At 41.1% G+C, this 18499-nt stretch overlaps 2 protein-coding genes across 5 annotated transcripts in view; both read right to left on the bottom strand.

Moving 5' to 3' along the window:
• MCCC1 (methylcrotonoyl-CoA carboxylase 1) overlaps positions 1–13608 on the bottom strand; it is a 28219-nt gene extending 14611 nt beyond the window's left edge. Inside the window, exons 1-10 of one of the 4 annotated variants that reach the window (XM_025195970.1) lie at positions 13530–13608; positions 11016–11062; positions 10307–10446; positions 9787–9882; positions 8122–8243; positions 7132–7279; positions 5461–5582; positions 3923–4034; positions 3137–3218; positions 1451–1578 (exon numbers count right to left, since the gene is read on the bottom strand). In XM_025195970.1, the coding sequence (XP_025051755.1) occupies positions 1451–1578; positions 3137–3218; positions 3923–4034; positions 5461–5582; positions 7132–7279; positions 8122–8243; positions 9787–9882; positions 10307–10369 (873 nt within the window). In that variant the 5' untranslated portion in view covers positions 10370–10446; positions 11016–11062; positions 13530–13608. Of the gene's footprint in view, positions 1–1450; positions 1579–3136; positions 3219–3922; positions 4035–5460; positions 5583–7131; positions 7280–8121; positions 8244–9786; positions 9883–10306; positions 10447–11015; positions 11063–13529 lie in introns of those variants that run through there. The other 3 variants (XM_025195969.1, XM_025195971.1, XM_025195972.1) reach the window with 3 other exon arrangements.
• Positions 13609–17953: 4345 nt separating this feature from the next.
• Positions 17954–18499, bottom strand: part of LAMP3 (lysosomal associated membrane protein 3) — a 28258-nt gene continuing 27712 nt past the window's right edge. Inside the window, exon 7 of the mRNA XM_006017134.3 lies at positions 17954–18492. The gene's annotated coding sequence lies outside the window, so the exon portion shown is untranslated. The remainder of the gene's footprint in view (positions 18493–18499) is intronic.

Genomic DNA, 18499 nt, shown 5'->3' with positions numbered 1-18499 from the left:
GGGAAAGAAAAATCCCTCTCAGTAACTGGAAAAAACTTGTTAATTGTCATCTTATAAATATTTTACTACTTCAAAAAGGTATTCACAAGAGGAATTTCTAATAATACTGGATTTTTTAAACTAAGAGGTAATTAGGAATTCAGGCTGCCAATCTAGAAGTGAAGGAAAACAAATCAGCTTCAGGGTGAGCCAGAAAGCCTTATAAAGGCAAAATACCACAAAGAAACCTGTAGTATTTAACGCGGTCAGTTAGCTAAAATGGAAGCCTTAAATCAGATCCCTTCCCAATGCTGATCTCACCAGTGACACTTCCCATCCACAACAGAAATCTAAATTCTTTCCAGTCAAAGTTGTTTAGTAACTTATACTACCACGCAGGACCACAGAGGTTTTCTAAACTCTTCCTCTTCCTACTGAACTTCATGGAGATCAATAAATACATCAGACTAAGCCTGCAGATTCACATAATCTCTTTTCACCTGATTATGTGTGGCCGCTATTTTTTTGTGCTACCACTGTCACCAGGCCACAATCACAAACCTTTTTTTAGCCCTTTCCATTTTCCCTCTTCCCCAACAATGTTTGCATCTATCCCAGCATATCACTCTACTATTCTCAACAATCACTTCTGGACTAATGATCCAAATCCTGCCTCTCCTTGCTTCAGCATTCTTGTATCAAGCAGCCATTTTGCCTGTTTTTTCCAGCCTTTCTTCACCCCAGTGACATGTTCCGTTTCTGAACTTTGGTGCCGCCCAGAACCCCACTGCCCAAACTAATTTGTACCCATAACCATGATGTTCTCTTCACTCACGGCTTCCATCACTCTGTGTTATTCTTTTCTCCCCAGCTCCTGGAGATTCAAAACTTTGTCATCCTTAGCAGATATGAAGATAATTGTCTCTCCTGAACATATGATGGATGTGTCAGGCACCTGTCCACACAGGTATAAATGAATTTCTGTTGAAGTATCTACAGAGAGAATACCAGACCTACTCTTTTGCGAGGAGTTTTGTTCCTCTGGCCCTGGCTTCATGCATTGTCTGGGTCAAAGAAACATTCTGCATATTAAAAATGGAGCTACTAAAGAGTATTCAGAAATTTAAGGATAAACTTAAGAGCTTCCTGCTTCCATTCCCCACATGCTAAATAATACTGTTAAATACCTGATTATCACCTGTCCTTTCCTATGACACTTTAACACCTCATATTGTAAGGACTTTGAATTCGCTTTGGAGCCTGTCTATAATATTTCTCCGTATCAAAGAAAGAAAAAGGAGGATGTTGTGGAGCAAGGAGAATTGATCACAAATAGGAAAGTGAGATCAGCTTCTAAAACTACTTGTGGGCCTCCAGCAATCAATAGTGAGGACCACTATCCTACCAGAGCACCACAGAGAACTTACCTACCCATACTACCCCTTACAATTAAAATTAGTTAACCCCTTACCCTAAGCTGCCACTCCACCAAGTCTGTCCCTGTGATCATCTCAGTAACTGGATGCTCCACTTGAAGCCTGGTGTTCATCTCCATGAAGTAGAAGTTATGTTGAGAGTCCATAATAAATTCCACAGTCCCTAAAATATCAAATATGGGCACATTTCACTGAGAAAAGAAGGTGGTGTTCTTCCCCGCCAAACATTTAGCATTTTGCAGTTTGACAAAGATATTTTGACAAAACTGGAGTTATGTTAATGGTTGAGCATCAGGTCAAAAATAACTAGACTGCCAGAAGCCACTGAATCAAATCCCAGCATAACAGATTAATAGAGTGGTACTGAGTTCAATGCAGTTTGTCTTAAAAGCCCACATAAGTAGAGACCTGGAAACTCCAAGTCCTGCCTACATTGTAATAGATTTGCATTCTGTGCTTTTCAGCTGCAACCCGGCTCTACAGGAATAGCTGTATCTCAGTCTTGCAGTAAGCATGCCATTTATAAAGTGCTTCAGAAAGAACTGTACTCTACAAATTAAAAATAAACATTTCCTCCAGAGTTTATCTTCAGCCACATTAGAGGTGTTAGTATTTTATAAACTGATTTTCATCTAGTAAACACACTAGAAACCACAGCCATCTTCCATGGGTTTCTTTTTTAAACATGACCTTGCAGATTGTATATTGACATTTTGTTCTTTGCAGTATCGTTTCCCTTTATTTGCTCTCATAATCTTATGTGTATTCATAAAAAAATTACTTTCAAATATGAAACTATTGGTCTGAATTGTTTCTTTTGAGACTTCTTAGCCTTTTCTGTTTAATATTCCCCTGCCACCTTTGGCACAGAATTCATACCAACTTTCATTAGTTTAACAATTCAACTCAAAATTAACTGTGTGATTATCTATTTACTACACTGGATACAATTATCTGGCTATGCAAGCATGCTGAGTTAGACTTATTGTGCTGACATTCTTGTTAGCTTATAGTGATATATGTTTAAGTACCTTTTAAAATTTGTATCCTTATAGTGATAAAAGCTTTTGGCTCTGCATTACATCAAGCTATGAATCCATCATTCTTAAATGTTCATGTTAATTTGCTTAGGAAACATCAGAATCTATTGATCCCAAGAACCATGCTTAAAATGGAAATAGGATAATTTGAGGATGATCGATGAAAAAGGAAATAGTGGAAATGTAAAAGATGTGCCTAAGTATTGATTAGATGGGTAAAAACATGTGTAAGTGGTGATAGGCAGACAAAGTTCTTTGGGTAAATCTGATATCTTTTATAAAAGATATTGGATTTACCCAAAGAACCTTGTCTGCCTATGTCCTTAGACCAACACGGCTACAACCTACACCCCTGACACAAGTGGTGATGGCATGGGACAGTTCACGGGAGTAACACAGCCCGCATACACCTCAGGATTAGGTAACTGATCAGGACTCGATTCTACTTTACCTGCTATGTTGTTATAAACTTTCAGTTAAAAGGTGACATAAAGTGTTCTTAAACTACTTTAATTAAGTAAGCTTGAAAATTAGGTGTGGACTACACCCTTCACTTAGCATGACCAACTTAGAAAAAATGTCACACGTGTATGAGGTTCCAAGACAAGAAAATGTGACTTGAGGTTCAAGGTTCTATTAAACTAAGAGACCTGCACTGGAAGGAAGTTAAATCTGACCTACCTGCTCCCACATAGTTCACTGCTTTAGCTGCTCTGACAGCAGCTTCTCCAAGCTTCTTTCGGACTTCAGGACCAATTCCTGGCTATGAATATATTAATACAAACGATTAAAACATACTGTAACTCTTACAGATTCCACAGGCGTAATAAATGGCTAGTATGTCATCTTTGGAAAACTGACAGAATCCTTAACCATATTGTATTTAAAATCTAATTCTATAAATTACCTATGCTTTCTTTTAAAAGTTTTGCATAAATTTAGCCATTTAGGAACTGTTCTAGAACATTAGACCTCCAGTCTGCATAAACCAGTGCCTGGATTCTGATAGCGATCAAAGCTTCAGAGCCTCTACAATATATCTACCTGTGTAAAAATCTTATCAGGGCAATAAACTGTTTCCTGACCCAAGCAGCAGTCACCTCGTGTCCTAAATTCTGAAAAAATCAAGAATCCTTGATAAATTAGGAAAAATAAGCATAACATATATAATACATATTGTACAAGTGTTTTTTCCCCTTGTTCTAGAAGATCAGATACCAGCAACAGCCCAAAATAAACTGCTATGAGTAGATGGCATAATGGTCAAATTCCATCTAGGAAAATCATGTCCACAGTTTTTGGTTTGTTCTCAGAGCTCATCAACAAGAACAGTTATTTTCCGTAACAAATTCTATACATGTCTTAAGACTTATTAATGTACAACCCAGCAGATACTGCTATATATAGCAGAGCGGCAACTTAAAATCATGTTAATTTATTACATCTGTTTAGGAACCCTCTGCTTACCCCTGGAGCCTCTTCAATGATTTTCTGGTGTCTTCTCTGCACACTGCAGTCTCTTTCAAACAAATAGACTGCATTGCCATGCTGGTCACCAAACACCTGGACTTCAACATGCCTGTTTCACGGTAACAAATATTTCAATGTATTTTACCAAAGATTCCTAAGGCCCCAATCTACAGCAAGTTGCAATGAGCCAAACCCTTACACATGTGTGCAGCCTCAATGATTCCAGCAGGGTGCCACACAGATGCAGAGGCCCACACTGGCTCAGCCCACTGCAGCAACAGGGCCTTCCCTCAGCAGGAGTACGTTAACAGTCAGAGCTAGTCACTGCACAACACTGCCTAAAGATACTAGTTCCAATGGGATTCTGAACACTAGTCGTTATACTGAAACGTGGCAAATTGAAAAACAAACCCATGGAAATCAACATCCAGCACCTGATACTTCTGTTTTTTTTTTTCTGGTCCCAATGTATTTTTTTCTACATTAAATCTGGGAATTTTGTACTTACATATTGATCCTTTGGTTCTTACCCCTCCTCAGACTCAGGGGTAATTTGTAACATTTCAGGGGACCAACTGGTAGTTTGTGACAGTTTGGCAGTGATTTCATAGACATTAGGGCTGGAAGGGACCTTGGAAGATCATCGAATCCAGCTCCCTGCCCCAGGGGCAGGAAATTAGCTGGGGTCACAGGATCCCAGCAAGATAAACATCCAATTTTCTCTTGAAGGCGTTCAAAGTCGGTGCTTGAACCACCTCTGATGGTAGGCTATTCCAGACCTTGGGGGCTCGGACAGTAAGGAAGTTCTTCCTTATGTCCAGCCTGAAACGGTCTTGCAGGAGCTTATAACTGTTCGACCTTGTCATCCCTTGGGGCGCTCTGATGAACAGACATTCCCCCAGATCCTGATGAACACCCCTTATAAACTGACAGGCAGTCATCAGATTGCCCCTGAGCCTGTGCTTTTCCAGGCTGAAGAGTCCGATAGCTCTCAGCCTCTCGCCATAAGGTCTATTTTCCTGACCTCTGATCATCTGCGTGGCTCTTTATCACAGGCTTGAATCACCCCGCTTGCGCACTGAGGCAGACAGATTAAGTGACTTGTTTAGGGGCATAAATGAAGTCGATGGAGTCAGGACTGGAGAGTATCAGTCTACTGGCAACTATATATCTGTGCTTGAGCACTCTAGACAACACTTCCTCCAGACTTAAAAGAACAGTGAGGTTAAAAGCCTGCTGTAATGATGAGGCATTTTGCATTCTTAACTATAGACATTACGTGATGACTGGGATACACTCTACAATTAGAATTAGACAGCTGCTATCGTGTCAAAACAGCTAGATTTATGTTACACGTTGTTATAATTCATAGTTACAATGATTCATTCAATACTTTGTTAAATTAACAATTCTGCCTGTTACTATTTAAGTGTCACAGTACATACAAACGGTGTAAGAGAGACTATTATTTTATATAAACATAGCAGTATAGCTCTTAAACACATCTTCAGGATTAAAATATTTATTTCTCTTACCTTGGATTGTCTACAAATTTCTCTATCAGCATAGCATCATCATTGAAAGATTTCTTTGCTTCCCTCCTGGCTGACTCCAGCTGGTCCAGAAACTCTTTTTCTGAATGAGCAATTCTCATGCCCTAAGATGTAACAGATCCTTATCTAAATATCTACCAAAGAACAAGTCAATTATAAATATATATATTTTTTAAAAATCCACCACTGGGTGATTACAACAATTAAAATGCATTTATTTAACAATAAAACAATTTTGCTGCTTCTTATTCATCAACAGAATCATAGAATCATAGAACTGAAGGGCTGGAAGGGACCTCAAAAGATCGAGTCCAATCCCCCTGCTCTGGGCAGGAATACTGCTGAGATCAAATGATTCCAGCAAGGTATCTTGTTCAGTATCCTCTTGAAGACTTCCCAGGTAGAGGACTACAGCACCTCCTTGGGAAGTCTATTCCAGATTCTGATCACCCTTACTATAAAGAAGTTCTTACTTACATCCAACCTGAAACCATCCTGTAACATAGAGGTTCTGAACCAGGGGTACATGAGATATATTTTATACATTGTCTAACACAGGTCGAAGGACCTAAAAAATTAATTTTCCATTGAAAGGGGGTACGTGAAATCTCACTCTGAGACCAAGGGGTACGTCGACTGAAAAAGGTTCAGAACCGCTGCTCTAACAGTTGATGGCCATTGCTCCTTGTCCTCCCCTGGGGGCCCCTAGTGAATAGTTTTTCTCCTAGATCCCGATACTCACCCCTAACATACTTACAGATGGCCAAGTCCCCTAACTTCCAATCAATTAATTTTCTGTAAACATCTCACTTAAAGTATCACTAAGGATATAATTAAACAGTCATGTGCTGTGCTGGAATAATTGAGAATAGAATTCAATTTGACTTTTGAACCCCGTAGTGAATTTTCAGGACTTGTAGGCAGAAGAAAAACACTGTTTTTCCTGAGTACGTAAAATACAGTAGTTTGAGAAATCCTACAGACAAATCTGGAATTCTACAATGTCATTTTTACACAGTCACCTTTCAAAGCAGAATCAGATTTAGTCAGCAGGGTCACTGTGGAATAAATATCAGTTGGCTGCTGGCTGGTCACCGGCTATTTCTAAGAGTCCATTCAGCAATCTCAACTCTAAAGCCACAATTAAAAATCACAACAAAGGCCACCATTACACAATGATTAAACCTCATGTGACCTCACATGACACAATGGGCCAAATTCTCTGCTTGTGTGAAATGTCCCAAGCCTGTTTAAGTCCAGCCCCCTGCCCCAGGGGCAGGAAGTCAGCAGGGATCATAGGATCCCAACAAGATAAGCATCCAAATGTGTCTTGAAGGTGTTCAAAGTGGGTGCTTGAGCCGCCTCTGGTGGCAGTCCATTCCAAACTTTGGGTGCTCGGACAGTGAAGAAGTTCTTCCTTATGTCCAGCCTAAATATTGATTTATATTAGTCAAACTATTTGGCCCAATATTGTGAATTTTCACTTCCTTTTAGTCAATGATATGTTGAACATTATTTTATTAACTTAATAGCAGTTCTGTTCCTGTTAAGACTGCTTTTACAGAATTCAATTACAAGCAACAGAAGGCATTACACTTCAGTTTAGCACAACTTCACTTCACGTAATAAACAAATCTTCAGTAGTATCCCTACCTTTCCTCCTCCTCCACGAACAGCTTTAATCATTACTGGATACCCAATTTTCTTGGCATGTTCTTTTAGACATTCATCAGATTGATCGTCACCATGATAACCTTCAATGACAGGAACCCCAGCAGCAGACATTATCACCTTGGAAGTGCTTCAAAAGAACATTTTTTTTTTTTAAAAGTGGCAACAATAATGCTTATTTCTTACAACAGGCCCCAGATCCACAAACACTTTTTTATATGCTTAACTCTGTTCATGGAAGTAGTTCCACTGACTTGACTTCAGCAGTGCTACTCACACTGTGCACAAAGTAATTTTTGTATTGCTTAAGAAAACCAAAGAAATGGGATCTGCAAGTGTGGACATTACACTAGTTAAAATAAACTATTCACATTAATATGCATTGTAAAATTAATCTCAATGGAGGCACCAAATTATTTTGAACAATTCTGTATGTAAACTACTGTAATAACGTGCGTTTCTTTTTCAAAGTGTCATTGGTAGAGCAGCCGCTAACATCCACCCTCCATGATCTGTGCTTTTTGCCCTGGAAATTCTCTGAGGCCCAAGGAAAGTAGAATAGGATTCTTCCTGAAGCCCAAGAAAACCATTCTATATCAGCCACATATGCCTCTACACAGACCTCAGACTCTCCATTCCACCACCATGGACAGAGCTCCCACAGTCGTACCAGTGCTTTCCTACCCAACATGCAAGAGAGCAGACCTGGACCTTTCCATATAATCATGCAAAGAACTAATCCCACTATTGTATGTAGTGTGATTGCTATATTTTATGACACGATCTTATTAACTGAAAAATCTGGAATGGTCCCATAGATACATTAATTTTAGAACTATGAAAAGTATATAGCTATTCCATTCTCTTCTGCACAAAATACAACAAATATGCAAAGAGTAAATTATGTAGCAAACAGCTTCAGTAAGCTTGTAAATTACACAATGCAGTGAAAAACAAAGCAGAAACAGGTACCTCTTTATACCCATATCTCTGATAGCAGATGAAGGAGGACCTATGAAGATGATTCCCTCTTGCTTGCACAACTCTGCAAACTCTGTATTTTCTGAGAGGAAACCATAACCTGGATGTATAGCCTAAAACAATATGACAATTACCACATTTTGTCGTAGAATCATAGAAAATTAGGGTTGGAAGGGACCTCAGGAAGTCATCTAGTCCAACCCCCTGCTCAAAGCAGGACCATCCAGACAGGGCTTTGTCAAGCTTAGTCTTAAAAACCTCCAACTAGAGATTCCACCACCTCTCCAGGTAACCCATTCCAGTGCTTCACCACCCTCTTAGTGACAAGGTTTTTCTTAGTATCTAACCTAAACTTCCCTTGCTGCAACTTGAGACCATTGCTCCTTGCTCTGTCATCTGTCACCACTGAGAACAGGCAGCTCCATCCTCTTTGGAATCCCCCCTTCAAGGAGTTAAAAGCTGTTATCAAATCCCCTCTCAGTCTTCTCTTCTGCAGACTAAATAAGCTCAGTTCCTTCAGCTTTTCCTCAGAAGTTATGTGCCCCAGCCCCTGAATCATTTTTGTTGCTCCCCCCTCCAAATTGGACACACTACTCCAGATGTGGCTTCATCAATGTAGAATAGAGGGGAATAATTACTTCCTTCGATCTGCTGGTAATGCTCCTACTAATAATGCAGCCCAGTATGCTGTTAGTCTTCTTGGCAACAAGGGCACACTGTTGACTCATATCCTAACATAACTTACAAAATCCTAAAATTACAGCTTATGTAGAGGATGGGGGGAAAATATGGAATAGAATCACCAGGGATAAAACACCATAAGCATAAATATTCTGTTTATAAAGGATATATATGTATCAGAAGAGTTGAGTCACAAAGATAAGGTATTATGCCAAAAGTTAACTTTAAAGGAAATTGTTTTTTCATGTTGTATGTATGCTATTTACAGCCTGATCCTGCAAAAAGTTAACCACATGAATACAGTTAGTCTGTGACTTCAGTGGAACTCTGCTTGAAAATATCTACATCTACGAGCATCACAATGGGATCAGGCCTTCAGATTATAAATTCTTTGGAGCAGACATTCCAATTGTGCAAATTAACTAAGAACATTTTTGTAGATCCACACTATATATCTAGGTCTTGCAACATTATATGCCACTAGGGCAATGACTGCAGAAACATCAAAGTGATTTGGGAGCCAATCTTTTTAAAAGTCCCATTTTTTTAAAGCGACAAGAAACGTAAGATCTAAGTCTCATTTAAATTATTTTGGATACTTTAAAGACTGTTACGCTGCATATAACATCTCAAAAATACTATTTGATCACAACAAACAATTTTTTTTAACTACTTTATGATGTGAAAGAAATAATAAGCCAAGAAAGACGCCAAGAGGATAATGTGTTTACATACTTAGAATAAGACATGTTGCATCTTCTATAAAAAAGCATTTAGGATACTTGCCATGACTGCTGAATCTTCACTTTTTAATTTGCAAAAATCCAAGATTAAATCCAGCAACTCAACTGAATTTTCACACACATGCAGAAGAACACATTCACACCACATTTCTTAAAAATAGAAGTGTAATCGTTCAGAGACCCCACTGTATCAGCTGTGTGTAGTTCTGGGGGGTAATGCAGTTATATTTACCTGTGCTGCTGACTTTTTGGCCACCTGCATTATTTTTTCCATGGACAAGTAGCTCTGTTGAGAGGCAGCTGGGCCAATGAAATATGCTTCATCTGCCTGTTGTAGGAGAGAGATGAATTATTACTAGCCATTTACTAGTCAATCACAAAGAAATTTTAAACCTGTATCCTGGGGCTTAAATTGTTCCCTCTTCAGAAAGAGCTTAGCTGGGTTTAGAAAGGCAAGCTCTGTGTTAGCTTTATAATGTCTGTAGGGCTCTAAAATGAGACAAGAGACCTTTTTGCTTATACGTCAAAAACTGTAGCTAGACCTTCAGAAGATAAAATACACTGTACTAACCAATGATGCTTCCTTAGGTACTGGAATTATTTAACCATGCAATTTCATTTTCTCTTCAGTTATTAACAATTATTCTGTGGACATGGTCCCACAGAAGGCTATGCATGCAATTAACTTTTCTCTAAGTGCTGGACCTACCATTTAAATAGAATGACTCACGTGCATAACAACTATACTTTACCATTGCTACATGCATGGAATTCTTGTCTGCATCACTGTAAACTGCTATAGACTTCACACCCATCTTCCTTGCCGTCCGTATTACCCTACAAGCAATTTCTCCTCGATTTGCAATCAGGACCTTCTCTATGCTGTGGCCTCCTGTACAAAGGAGCAGTCAGGTTAAAATACTTTTAAATGAAAATACACTTTTACCTCTGTCAGTAATGTTTTCCAAGATTCCTGAATTTCAAATTCTTTCATTTCCAGACTGATTTGTTACTGTTCATATTATTTGTTTATTCTTTTTATTTCTTGCAAATATATATATATATATATATAGAAGAGCAAAGCAAAAGACTGTATCTGCTTACATTCTTTAGCATATAGTTTGCAATTTATGATGTTATGCTATTGAAGAAAGGTAAAAGTTTCACAATGATTTTGCAACCTTTGCATAAAAAAGATCTCTGAGTAAAAAAGGTACAAAACTAAATGAAACTGACATGAAATAAATATAACTAATAGATGAAATTCTTTAAAACCTTTTTATAGAGGCTTTTTGTTACATCCAATATACAGACACTTCTTGGGAAAATGTAGTCTACTGACCATTTATAGATCAAGAAGCTATAATTGTCAAACTTCTATAACTAATTTTCTAAAGCTAATTTTATCCTATAGCGTTTTTAAAAGTTAAACCATTATGGATAAAGAATATAACTTAATACCTGTTGTTGAGGCATATCTCACGATTTTCTGTCCCCAAATCCATTTTCTGTAGAAAAATAGTAAACATACAAAGAAAAATAAAACATTAACAAGAGCTATTTATCTTCTTGGGTGTAGTGAAGACACAGTGGATATGTTTCTGAAGTGATTTGTGACATAATTATTTACATAGTCTGTGACACTGTGCAACTAGCAAGATGTGCCAAACAAAAAAAAATGTCTCTTCTCAAAGGAACTGACAGCTTAAAGACACCATAGACACAAGATCATAATTTAATTTTAAAAATAGCGAGGGATCATTCAGATTGGAATATTTTAAATAATAGGTTTTTAGAAGGCTCTTGAAGAAGACAATGGTCTATCCCTTGCGTTTATTAAATGGGAGGCGGTTCAAGGTATGCAGGGCAGTACAAAAGAGGACATGAAGTGGTTGGGTAAAGAGAAAAACGGAGAGGTTAAGTGGGTGGTGGCAGGGGACAATGAAAAGAGGTGATGCTGGAGGGAACAAGAGAAAAGAAACAAGCAAAAGAGATACAAAAAAGTTGAGAGAAAAAGCAGTCATAGAAGTAACAAATAAGCCAAAATAGAGATGTTCCAGTAGAGAAGATGAAATAGTTGCCCACAAGTTTAAACACGCTCCTCTTTCAAAATGGTTTTAACTAACCCACAAGTCGATTCCTGAGCCTCAGGCCAGGTAGTCTAATTCATAGACTATATCAGAGGTGTCAAACTCAAACTGGATCCAGTCCAGGCCACATGGTAGTAGCAGCTTTAGCTCAGACCTGGGGCCTGCAGCAGTGGTGGCAGCAGCTCTGGCTCTGGCATGGGGCTCATGGTGCAGTCTAGCTCCTGTCACCTGCCCCCTGCCAGAGCCAAAGCTGCTGGTGCTGCAGCAGCAGCAGCCAAGGAGCTGGGACCACAGCAGTGAGTGAAGTGGCTGGTGGGTGACTGTGACTGTATCAGCCCTCACTTATCTTCCTGCTGCTGGCACCAAGACCCAAGCGCCCCCAATTCCACATCAGGCAATCCCCACCCAGCACATCCCACACCTTCCAGTGTCAGGTGGGCTGGATGGAGAAGCTCTGCAAGCTGGATCCACATTTAGCACCACATACATCACCGGCCACAAACTGAGAAAGAGACAGATCTGGATAGATGATTGGCTTCGATGGTTCATCCTGGGAGATGAAGTTAATAATTAATGCATTTGCTAAACTGCTTTGGCTAAGGGGGAATTGATGTTGGCTGACCAGTCAGTGCATTAACAGAAGCAGAAAAGCAATATTAAGTAGAATATGTATGGATGAGATGAAAAATTGACCAAAATCAGTGTCTTTATTTACAAGTGAAAACACAGAAAACCCAAGCAAGCTGTGACCATTTGGGGGCAAATGCTGGGGCTCAATCCGAAAAACAAACAAACAAACAAACAAAAATCAAGACTGTTTATATTTTCTTATCTGTGACCTGCTCCCCTGCCCGTAAAGGAGGCTCAGTGTTGGGGGTCTGACAGTGGTTTTTAGTTTTACTAGGTCTTTTCTGAAGGGATTCCTACTGGTCTTCACTGGAGAGAGCTGCTGATGGCTCACCCTGGCTGCCAAAGTTAATTCACTCACTTGCTACTGCCTTGGCTACACAGTAATTCGTATAGTTTTGGCCAAACATTCAGTGTGTTACCAGGAGAAAAGCCACGTTAAGTAGACTATGGACACGATGAATGAACTAAAACAAGTGTCTTTATTCAGAAAACCCAAATGAACCATGACTGTTTGGAGCAATCACTGGGGCCCGATCCTAAAAAAGAAAATCAAGGTTGATGTTGACGTTTTCTTGCCAGCAACCTACTTCCCCTGCCTGCAGAGGAAGCTCAGTGCTGGGGCCTGCTGGTGGCTTTTTGGGGGGTTTTATTAGGGACGATCCTGCTTTGAGCAGGGGGTTGGACTGATGACTTCCCGAGGTCCCTCCCAACCCTTATTTTCTATAAATCTATGATTTTCTGAGGGGATGGCTGCTCTTTGCTGGCGAGAGCCAGCTTCAGGAAGATGCGCGAGCTTTACTGGAATGCAGCTGTGGGCCCAAAGGCCGCGCTTACAGAAAATGCGAAAAATCATTTTAAGAAAACCCCCCTTGTTCTTCATCAGATGGAAGACGTTTCCATGGGTGCTTCCCATGCAGAGCCTGGCGCCCAGCCCAGCTCAGCTTCCTGGACACACGACGAGGTAAACCGCCCCCCACGTCCCCAGACAGGGACTCACTGCTTCCCAAAAAATCCTTGCCTGTCAGTCTCGGCTGCTGCCTGGGGAGCACAGGAAGCCCGATGCCCAGCATTGCCAGGCGTTAAATACGAAATTACCATATGGGAAGCTCAAAATGATCGTATCTGCTGAAAAACAACTGTATACTGAAAAAAATATGACAATGAGCAGGCAATTAAGTACACAAATAAGTATTATTCACTTTCTATTGGCAGGCAAACTTTTTTTTGACAAGATCGATATCTTTAATTAAATCACCTTGAGTTTACTCAGCTGGTCTAACAGTAGTTACTTTATACTGCTCGCTGGAAATCACCAGGGAGAGAGCGAGCGAGAACTGGGCCTTTCGAGTCAACACGTTTCTTTATTTTGAGGCGTGGTAACGAGCCCCAAAACCGGTACAGATCCCCTGACAGGGGCGCGGGTTTTAGATGCGCTGTTAGGTTTGTGTAGAAATGCTTATCCGGGGTGCTATATACATATAGTATACATACACGCATCTATATCTCTATATCTATCTCTCTATATACGTATAGATAAATAGATAGATATATCTATATCTACTCTGTATCTATAGCTATAGATATCTATATACCCATCTACATCTCTCTCTCTCTCTATATATATGAACCACCTCCCATTTAATATATATCTATGTCTAGAGAGAGAGAGAGAGAGAGAGAGTGCTATAGATAGATATAGATGTAGACAGGTATATAGACATAAATAGATACATATAGATATAGGTATACATGGATATAGAGATATGGATATAGATATATAGATACACATGGATACAGACAGACAGATAGATAGGTAGATATACTGTATATAGATACATACAGATTTAAAAAATAAATAACTAAGACTGCCTCTGGGTTTTGCCTGCATGAGCTGCGGGGAAAATGACTGCAGGTGTTGAACACCTGGACTCACGCGGCGGCCGGGCCCTGCACGGGGGGGGTCGGGTCACGTCACACCGCCCGTCCCTGCCCTCAGCCGGGCCCAGCAGCCCTCTCGCAGGGGGCGGAGCCCTCCCACAACGGGGGCGGGGCTCCCGGGGGCACGGGGTGTCCCGGAGCAGGGGGCAGGTGTCCCGGGGGAGCTCGAGCTCGCGCCCGCCCCGCCCCGGGCCGTGGGGGCGGGGCTTGCCTCGGAGGCGCGTGATTGGTGGAGCCTCTCCCCTCAGGCGGCTGCAGCGGGCAGTCCCCTCAGACAGCGCCGCAGCGCGTCGGTCCCTGCAAGCAGCCGGGCCTCTCGGACTCAAAGCCCCCTCAGAAAATGCCTGCTGTTAACATGCACAGTAGCAAATCTTCCTGTCACAAAGGGCTCAGAGCGCCCCACGTTGCCCTTTCCCTTAGATTTCATAGACATTAGGCCTGGAAGGGACCCAAATTGTAGTTGGTCTAATAAAGCTATCGCCTCAACCGCCAGTCCTCATTGCTCTTTGAAACCTCAACCTTTTACCTGGCAATCGCCTGTGCACATGAACGCCTATATGAACATATGTACATACATTAATGATATTTCACAGCACCTTAAAAGGATCTCGCGGCTCCTCAGCGGGGAACTGCCGCCCCGACGGCTGGGTTATCTTCGGCGTGGGGCTCTCACGCCCCCGAAAGCATTGAGTTCGTCCCTCCTAACGCTACCCCAATAGACGTTTCTAAAAAAAACCGGTCCAGACCGGCCTCGTAACACATTTAGGCTGCTTCTGCACGCCAGAGGGCAGCGTTTAATTTGGTTAATTAGGGAGGAATTAAATGGGTCTGACAAAGCCCGAATACAAGGTGGGCGGAGGTGGTGTTTTTAGTGGGGGAAATCATGTCGGGGGTGGATGCGGTTATATCGCAAGCGTGTGCTGGACCGTTCCTGCTTCCTCGCCCGGACGAAGGAAGGGTATTTCGACCCGAAAGCTGACGAAGAAGAGTTTTTTCCGACTAATTGAGAAAAGAGATCAGATTTACCCAAAGAACCGTGACAGTTTAATTCACGCGTGATATGTGGTTTTTAAGGGATGAGATCGAATGAGATCGGGGCGCTGCATCGAATACAAGCGTCGAGTGTGGAAGCAGTCGAATCAAAATGCGAACGACAACCGGACACTGCCGATGTTTAATGGTTACTTACCTCCGTATCAAGTACAAATAAAGATGCTAAAATTATTGTGAAAGGAAAACCAATTCCCCCGCTCGCCCCTGTTCACGGCAGCAGCACAGCCCGTCGGCAGCTTTCATACATTTTTCCTTAAGGAGAAAGGAGATGTTAAAACTTGATATTAAAACATGTGCTGTGTCACGGGGGTGTAGGTTGTAGCCGTGTTGATCTACGGACATTGGCAGACACGGGTTCGTCGTGTGAACCTGATACCTTTTATCAGACCCGCTTGGTCTAAAATAAAAGATCATGTGCTATGTTATATTCATAGGCAAATGTAAACACAACTTTGGATTTTCTATTTTAAATAAAGAGGAAAATAACGACCTGAAGAAATGAGACGACATCCTGATTTCAAATACTGAGAGGCAGGAATCTGGAAACTACCGTGGGCGGTGGTGAAGTGCCTGCAGAGAAGGAGAAATACAGGGTGCCGTGTGTTTTATGGCTGGTTGGGAAAGCAGCAACACAAACAACCTTGAGTGCTGTTGCGGCCGAACAATTACGGCAGCAGAATTTTTTTTAACCATGTGCAAAGATCACAGATATGAGGGAGGCCGAGTATAGGAAAGAACAAGATAATCCGCCCATAAGAATAATCCATTGACTTCCTTCATGTAAAGAATTGTAGCCTGGAGTATATCGCCTGCATATTAATGTCATCTTTTTTTTGTTACGCATGATTAAATACAAATCCAGTCTTTAAATGTTTGACAGCGTGGATCCCATTCAAGCGGTGCATGTGCCCTACATACATAAGACTGCACCTTTGAATAGCCGTGTCTGCTGGGTCGCACCTGTGCCCTGCACGGTCTCATGTGCCTGCCCTACCACAGCCCGGAGCATAGAAAGCAGAGCAGCTGCAACTGTTCCTTCCTTCCTTTTTGCTTTCCTTTGCTTGTTGCCCCTGAGCATTTTTTATTCTTAATTTATTAGTTAATCCCCTTTCTCCCTTATTTTTTTTTTAATTTACTCCCTTTAATTTTTAAAAAATGTAATTGTCTCTAGGCGCTGTCTGCCAAAGCCATTTCATCAGTGGATTCAAAACACTTGGGCTTTAAGCCTGGTGACATTCCCATTTCCCTTCCAAATGTTGTGTCAGCAAAACGTCATGTGTTTGACAGTTACTCCGTCTTCATTTATTATTCTCAAGAATGAGAAAAGATCTAGAGCATGAGTCTCAATCAGGGTGCCATGGCACCCTGGGGTGCACTGAGATCCTTTCAAAGGAGTCACGCAATGTTAGCACTGTCATGAGTCACAAGATAAACCTGGAAATTTTAGTAGGAATTCATAATGTTAAAAACATTTTGCTCTATTGTGGTCTTTCTAAGTTCTTTGCAACAAGTGAATTGCTCCATTTTTTTTTCTGGAGCCAAAAACCAATGAAAACTTAAAAGCTGGCCTTTTCCAAGGGATGCCTTGAGTCTGAAAAGGTTGACAACCACTGGTCTAATCTCCAGGCACCCCCATCACTGCACAGATCGACGCTATTATTAGAGATCCATTTCTCCTCGCTTACAAAGAACAGAACATGGTTCTTCCCTCCAGACCAGAACCCCTCATTTTACTCATGAATAGCAATGGCCCCCCATCACTTCACCTCTCAACCCAGGGGTGACCAACCTGTAGCATGCATGCCACAAGTGGCATGAGAAGCCTGTGTGGCATGCAACAGATCAGAAGAGGTCAAACAGCACAGTGATAGGGCAGAAAGCAGAGCAGCAGATCAGACAGGAGCACAGGGCAGGGAGCAGAAAGTAGAGCAGGCATTAGAAGGGGATCGCACTAGCACTTGGAGGGTATGGGGCTTAGTTTATGGCACTCTTACCAAAAAGGTTGGGCCTCATTTCTTTAACCAACCTTATCTATACAGCTTTCCTCCATGGCCCTAGCCATCTTGTGCAAAGATAGAAGGGCCTCACAGAAGTAATGAGATGAAGATGAATAATCTATTTAACCCATTGTTTTGCTGAGATTGACTTCATGTTTAATATACGGTAACAGCGACATTACAAGTCACTGTCAGTGGACCGTTCAGGGTGGGCTAAAAATACACAAATGCAATCCGAAAGCGGTAAAACGGTATGTGCTGCCCTTGGTGAATTCCACTGAACAAGTTTCCATTTCTCAAAAGCAATGCCTCCCTTAGGAAAAGGTCATATTTCAAAGTTGCACCACTGTATAGGCAAAGGGTATATTTCACCCAGTGCCTTTTCATAAAAAACTTTTAGCATGTTTTATCCTGCAAGTACCTTTTAAAATAGTTAATGAGTAGTCAGCTACATCCCTGGGAATTATCAAAGTGCTGTGTCTTTTAAATCCTGGTGAACTTAAGAGAAAAGGTTTGGTGACTTGCCCAAGATCACAGAGAGTTGCTGTCACAAGAACCAAGGATTATCAGGCTCCTAGACCATGTGCAGGACACTAGACCACACCCCAGAGATACGCGATACCTACGTCTTAGAAAACGTAGGTGAGAAAAAGCACTTGAGATAAAAGAAATTCACAAAAACACACCTCTGTAACAAATGAACATAATCTTTATTACAGAAAGTCCAAGAGTAGAACAGTACAAAGTGTAGACTATTTTCACACCTTGGTAATTCAGTTAGGATCCATCCTTCAGAGCAAGATAACAGTTGAGGAGATTAATTAAATGCCAGCAGACTCTATACTCTCAGGAAAAATCATCTAAATCCACCTCCTCACTCCTTGGAGAATTTAGCAACAGATTTTTAGTTCATGAAGAAATTGGGGACTATGGAAATAAAAAAACCCCTACATTATAATTTACTCAGCATTTTGGCTAAGAATAAAGAATGAAAAATGCTTTCATATGCTGTGCCATGCACTTGCAATAGGGCGTATGAAATGATCTGGGCTGCAATTCTTAATGGAGCATCAGGCATTTGATTCAGGTGTTCTCTTTATTTTGGATCCTGTAGGTAGATTCTAACTTGAACTCTATATTGTGATGCTGTTCATGGAACAAGCGTCCAGTATGGGCAAGAAGCAGCCATAGAAGGGTAGGTTTCAGTAATCATCTTCTCATCAGTGATCTCTGCAAG

The sequence above is a fragment of the Alligator sinensis genome, unplaced genomic scaffold (genome assembly GCF_000455745.1).
Source record: "Alligator sinensis unplaced genomic scaffold, ASM45574v1 scaffold301_2, whole genome shotgun sequence".
NCBI lineage: Eukaryota > Metazoa > Chordata > Crocodylia > Alligatoridae > Alligator > Alligator sinensis.
The sequence above is the reverse complement of the archived record's forward strand: the minus strand, read 5'-3'. Positions and strand labels throughout refer to the sequence as shown.